The sequence below is a fragment of the Solanum pennellii genome, chromosome 4 (assembly GCF_001406875.1).
Source record: "Solanum pennellii chromosome 4, SPENNV200".
Taxonomy (NCBI): domain Eukaryota; kingdom Viridiplantae; phylum Streptophyta; class Magnoliopsida; order Solanales; family Solanaceae; genus Solanum; species Solanum pennellii.
The window spans coordinates 49,949,243-49,955,808 of record NC_028640.1 but is presented as its reverse complement, the minus strand read 5'-3'; the positions used below and the strand labels follow the sequence as shown (position 1 = coordinate 49,955,808).

Below are 6,566 nucleotides of genomic sequence, written 5' to 3'. Positions count from 1 at the left end.
AAAGATTAAAGAAAAAAATAAAAGAAAACTTAATTGAAATTCTAAAAGTGTTACCGATAACCACTTGGAGAGGTGTTGCTCGAAAAATTAAGATAGATAAAAGATAAAAAAAATTTATCTCACCTAGAGAGGTACAATCCAACGACGGAGTTAGAAATTTCACGAAGAATGTCTAAAAATTAGACAAGTATTTTTTGGGACCAATGAGTGTACTAAAAAATTACTTATTCTTTTCAAAATTTGAAGAAGGAAAAAAGGATATAAATGTTGCAACATGTGAGATATCAACTCGCGATCACCTAAAGCCTGAATTTTAAAGGTGCGCTCGAAATTACTAAGCTACAACACTACGTTTCGAGGCGGTGTCCATAATATGTTATATTAACCATTTGGCATATTATTTTAATTATATATATGGTATAATTTTTTGATAAATATAATGGGGTATGCTTGAACACCCTGAATATAGTGTAGCTCCGCCACTGAGGTGCACACAATCATCGTTGTATGATTATTTGATACTTTGAACGTGATTCACACATCTATATTAAAGCAGTTTTAAGAAAAATAACACTAATTTATATGATCTAGAAAGAAAAGCATGTGTTCGCGTGAATCCACGAAAGCCCCTCCAGATATGCCCCTCAAAAGGAAGGAAGCTTAGAAGTTTGTAAAAGCTTTGTCATGAAGTTACCTTTTTTTTTCCGTTGGAACACTTCGAATTGAGTGCTCAAGTAAAAATAAGATTTTTTGGGATTTTGCATAAAATTAGGAAGAAATAAATTATAAAAAGATAGGCATAGAATTAAGTAATCCATAAATGAAGGAAAGAAAATGAAAATAAACAATGAAGGGAAGGAAAAAAAAAGAATTCTTTTTTATCATAAATAATTTTAGTGTGTATAGTGATTGTGACCATACAATGATACACACACAATGGAGACATTTTCGATTCTTCTCATATTAAGCAAACAATTCGGTGGTTGTTACATAATATTTTCTTGTACTCATGATCAAACATTAATCTCTTTGAAATTTTTTGCAAAAAATAAGAATATATATCCCAAGTATAGGGAAGAGAAGAATATAATTAAAGAGGGAACTTTGACACATGATGAATGTTTAGTAAGTTGAAATTATTGAAAAAGGATAAAATGTGGCTCCCAAATAGTAGGGGAAGCCCTGGATGCAAAAAGGGTAATGGAAATGGGACAGGAGTAGTTGCAATTGCTATTGATAAAGATAAAGGAAGCCAATATGCAATAAAATGGGCTACTGATAATTTGGTTAAGAGAGGACAAACTCTTGTTCTTATTCATGTTGTCACCAAGCCTATTGCTTCACAATGTATGCTTCCCATCTCTCTTTCATTATATATAATGTTTCCCTTAAATCAATTCTTCTTCCGTATATATATTTGATTTAGCAGTCGATTTGTTTTTATGTATTATCAATTCAATTTATTGATTTTCAGCTTATAAATATTTATCCGATTATCGCTTTTGGTCCTTAACTGTTTCAATAAAAACAGTAAGAAAATGTTTATATAACAAACATATGATTTTTCCAATAACTTGGCTTGCCAAGACAATAATGTGACTTTAGAGAGGACTCATAAAATAGAAACAAGGGATAAGACACAAGTATCCTCGAGACTATGACCGAAATTTCAGAGACACGCCTTAACTAAAGTAAGGTCCTATTACCTCTAAAATCTTTTTTTTTGTAATTCTGTACACCTTTTGGCTTACGTTGCACACTTCGTGACTCCATACAGTTGAGGCACGTGGGAGATATTTGGATGGCACGTAAGCCAAAAAGGTGTACAAAATTACAAAAAAAAATGTGTTTGGGATAGTAGGATCTTAGTTTAGTTAAGGAGTGTCGCTGGGATTTCGATCATAGTCTAGAGGTACCTGTACCTTATCCCTAGAAACAATAATTACTAGCATAATTTTTAAGGTCAAACATGATCTGGGACAAATATATTACTCAACTTTGTAACTTAGAACAAAGATATCACTCGTTAAAAAATGATGCATGTATATTTTGTTTGTCTAACAAATGGTACATATATACCCTCATCGTCATGACTTTTCATTTCATACATAATCATTGCTTTAGTTTACTTGGTTGATCATTAGTGTACATGATCCAGTTTGAATTCTTAATGATGTTGTGAAAGTATACAGATGGAAACTTTGGTGGCGTTCATGTTGTAGAAGGAAATTTATCTCCACATGGCCAAAACCTTGAGAAACAAACCAAAGAATTGTTTCTTACTTTCCATTGTTTTTGTACACGTAAAGATGTAAGCACTCTTTTCGATCACATTTTCTTCAACAATATCAATCTTTTTTCTTCAAGATCTGTTTCTTTCTTTTTCTTTTTTTTTTGAACAGATTCGTTGCTTGGATGTTATACTTGAAGATGCAGATGTGCCAAAAGCACTAACAGAATATTTATCTAGTGCTGCCATTCAAAATTTGGTTCTTGGAGCATCTAGGCATGGCTTTATCAGGTCATCTAGTTTTAACATTAACCAACTCCCAAATAATGCATCAGTAGCGAAGTCAGAAACATTGTGTCCCATATTGAATTTGATATGTATGTAATATAAAGACTCATAACTCAAGTATCTCTGACAGACGGTTGAAGGTTACAGATATACCAAGCAGTGTATCAAAGGGAGCACCAGATTTCTGTACTGTTTATGTCATCTCAAAGTCAAAGATCTCTTCTGTGAAAAATGCTTCTCGCCTGGCCTCTATGGAATCACCTCTTTATAAACAAATACAGCAATTGGAAGAACATGTTCATAGTGGTGGTTATACCCCTACTGCAACTAACAGGGCTATCCATAGTATGACATCCATGGTTTTTCCCTGTTTTTTTTCTTAACATCAAACACATTTTTGTTTAACTTACCTTGTCAAGTAACTACATGTGCAGTTGGATCAGTAGGTGACAGGTCTCAACGACGATCATTCGTATCTGATGACAGCAGAAAAGTTGGGTAAGTTTAAAGACCTGTTATTTCTATTGCTACACCTGTCTGAACATGTTTGTGGCTATTGCTATTGCTACAAAAGAATAAGATGTTCTGCTTGATTATATATAATGTATAGACACTAAAGCCAGCAAGTTTTGGAAGCAGGTCACCGTTTGATAGACGAAGAGTCATCCCTTCAAGGATCTTTTCTGACCTTTCTGAAGCGGATACTGATTTATCATTCGTCAGCTCTGGTAGGCCAAGCACTGATCGTACATCTTCCTTGATGTATGATGGCATGGATTCTGGCCGTATTTCACAAATATCAACGAGTTCAGATAGTAGCTTTGGCTCGGAGCGCTTGGGAGCTAGGGGGAGTGAGCTCAGTTCTTTCAATGACTTCTCATTATCCTCATTTGAGACTGTAAGTTAACCTTCTTTGTATGATACACAAGTATCTTCTTCAGGAAACACTTGATATCGACGAAAACCAATGTATCCTTAATGCAATATACAATATATTGTGATTTACTGCTCAGTACCCTTCTTGATTAGCCTTAATTCACATCATGAGTATATATCGGAGAACTGAAAGCAGCAAGCTAGGAGAATAGTAAGTTGAACCTAGGAATCTTTAATTACGTATGGAGCTCATACAGAAGCATAATGCATTTCCTGTTAATGTCACTGTTAAGTATTAACATCACTGTTTAAAATTCAAAGGACGATGGAGAGGCGGAAATGAGAAGGCTAAAGATGGAGCTTCAGAGGACAATGGACTTGTACAGTACAGCATGCAAAGAAGCACTGACAGCAAAACAGAAGGTGAAAAAAACTCATCTCATACTTTTTAATGGGATAGGATAGTTTTTTATATGCTATATGTGTAGTCAGTGGAGCTCAATCTATGGCGGGTGGAAGAAGAAAAGAGATTGGAGGAGGCGCGGCTTGCAGAGGAAGCTGCAAAGGTAACAGCAGAGAAGGAAAGAGATAAATATAGGGTTGCCATGGAAACTGCTGAAGCAGCTCAAAGACTTGCAGAGCTTGAATCAAAAAGAAGAGTAGATGCTGAAATGCAAGCCCATAAAGAAGCAGAAGAGAGGGAGAAGGCAATGATGAACTTAGGTCAAGTTGATTTTAGATATAGGAGGTACAACATTGAAGAAATTGAAGAGGCAACACAATTTTTCTCTGATTCTCTCAAGGTTGGAGAAGGAGGATATGGTCCTGTCTACAAATGTTATCTTGATCACACACCAGTAGCAATTAAGGTCTTACGTCCAGACGCGGCACAAGGAAGATCTCAATTTCAGCAAGAGGTACTGTATGCATATTGAACTTAATGTATGTTAATGAAACAAAAAGTGCAGTTTCAAGGACATATCTTCTGGAAGCCTAAGAAATGATAGTGTTAAGTATATTAAGTAGTTTTCACTATTTGTATCAATTTAACGCAGGTTGAAGTCCTGAGTCGTATGAGGCATCCTAATATGGTACTACTTCTTGGAGCTTGCCCAGAATATGGTTGTTTGATATATGAGTACATGGCAAATGGAAGCTTAGAGGAACGTCTCATGCGACGTGGAGATAAAAAATCAGCACTGTCATGGCAGCTAAGATTTCGTATTGCAGCGGAGATTGCCACTGGCTTGCTGTTTCTTCACCAGACCAAGCCAGAACCTCTGGTGCACCGTGACCTCAAACCTGGAAACATTCTGCTTGACCATAATTTTGTAACCAAGATTAGTGATGTTGGACTATCAAGGCTTATCCCTCCTTCTACGACTGAAGAGGTAACACAATACCGGATGACATCTGCAGCTGGCACATTTTGCTATATTGATCCAGAGTATCAACAAACAGGCATGCTTGGGGTTAAATCAGATGTTTATTCCTTAGGAATTCTTCTTCTGCAATTGATAACAGCCAAGCAAGCAATGGGCATAACTCATTATGTTTCTCGATGCATTGAGAAGGGGGGAGAGCTTATAGAGATACTAGATCCTTCGATTTCTGATTGGCCAATCGAAGAGACCTTGAATTTTGCAAAGCTAGCACTTCAATGTGCAGAACTGAGGCGGAAGGATCGGCCAGACCTGGGAAAAATCGTCTTACCTGAGCTTAGTCGATTGAGAGCATTGGCCGAAGAAAATATGGGTCCCTTAGTGATAGGTGGAAGTGCTTGCCCCTCCCCCAGCCACAGCCAAGCATCTACATCACAGGCAAGCTGTTGAATCAATAAATTCTTCTATGTATTATTGTTAATTCTAGTTAGAAAATGAAACTATATATCCAGTAGCACGTGACATATTAACATTCGTTAAGGATATATATATATATATATATATATATATATGTATATGTATATGTATATTGCTAGTGATTTGTGACAAAGCAAGTAAGTTGTAATACATTATGAGCATGGTTAGCAGGAAATGTCAAGTGAGCCTCAAGCGAATTCTGGATTAAGCATCAAAAGTGTTTCACAAGAAAAACAATCAGGTACTTAAATGTTGTATATTTATTTATTTTTTTGTAAGTGGAGCTGACCCCTCTATAATGTGCAGGATCAGGGGATGAATAATTTAAGTTAACCAGTACGTAAATAATTGAGAGTAGCAACTAAAGTTGTTTGCTATTCTTGTGTTGTATATAGAAGGATAGATAGCTCGGGCCTGGATGCCGCTGAAGCTTATCACAGCATACTGTGATTTTGTTGTATATTATGTTCAATTTTGGGTTAGATTCCATGGGCAGATAGTTGTTAAACTCAATTGATTTGAGAGTGGTAAAATAATGTATTGGCATTGTAACTTGTAAATAGTCTTTTAACCTTATGATTCCAAGTGAACAGTGAGCCCAAGACATCTGCATAACAGTTGTAGTGGATGTTCACTTTTCATTGAGTTGTAAACAATAATAATATATTGGAGTCATTTTTTGGTGAAATATTTGTATGTATATTACTACGTTATTTTGGCATGTGAAGTTGACAAGGTCTATAAATCTTGTCATTTTCTCATTCTAATTCTTCCTTTGTCCTCTTCATTCCATGTTTGCCTTGTCTTTTTCTCCAAATTATTTCATTCCTAATTTCATCATTTGTATAGCTCAAAACTTGGATTACGTTTTTTAAAAATAAGGTTGTGAATCGATATCGGAGATATTATCCAACTTATTTTACACCAAAGGAACAAATCTATGAATGAACAAGTAAAGTAGCAGGTAACAACCAACAGTCAAAATGTCTTTAGAAGTACCACTGATGAAGTTGATGGGGAATTAGGAGATAAACTGTTTTTTAAACTATGTTATAAAACTTGGTTCTTTTGGTTTGGTTTTCATGTATTCATGTTTAGCCCTAATACCTTAGTTGCAAAAGTACCTGGGTCATCTCGGTTAAAAATTACATGGAATATATAAGGTAATTTTAATATATTTTTTTTAATATATACTAATTTTGAGCCACCTCAATCAAAGACGAGAGATAGCTCAGGGGTTCTAGACTGGGCAACTTGGGTTGCAAATGCTATCTCCTGAGTGAATATTCTTAATCTGCTACTTGTTTCATCCC

The 6,566-nt window shown here is 35.4% G+C and overlaps 1 protein-coding gene across 1 annotated transcript; it reads left to right on the top strand.

Moving 5' to 3' along the window:
- The first annotated feature begins 1,029 nt into the window (after positions 1–1,029).
- Positions 1,030–5,943, top strand: LOC107016381 (U-box domain-containing protein 52-like). Its single transcript, XM_015216865.2, has 11 exons — positions 1,030–1,347; positions 2,193–2,311; positions 2,403–2,521; positions 2,649–2,863; positions 2,953–3,016; positions 3,158–3,416; positions 3,716–3,817; positions 3,883–4,311; positions 4,450–5,214; positions 5,425–5,494; positions 5,560–5,943. The coding sequence occupies exons 1-11, from the start codon at positions 1,119–1,121 to the stop codon at positions 5,574–5,576; spliced, it is 2,388 nt and encodes a 795-aa protein (XP_015072351.1). The 5' UTR covers positions 1,030–1,118; the 3' UTR covers positions 5,577–5,943.
- Positions 5,944–6,566: the final 623 nt, after the last annotated feature.

What these genes read in the sequence shown, in the direction of transcription:
- LOC107016381 (XM_015216865.2), top strand. Translation starts at nt 1,119, where the DNA reads ATGTTTAGTAAGTTGAAATTATTGAAAAAGGATAAAATGTGGCTCCCA. An exon ending in GTTTTTGTACACGTAAAGAT is followed by an intron (nt 2,312 to 2,402) that starts GTAAGCACTCTT and finishes TTTTTTGAACAG; the next exon opens with ATTCGTTGCTTGGATGTTAT. An exon ending in GCCAAGCATCTACATCACAG is followed by an intron (nt 5,215 to 5,424) that starts GCAAGCTGTTGA and finishes CATGGTTAGCAG; the next exon opens with GAAATGTCAAGTGAGCCTCA.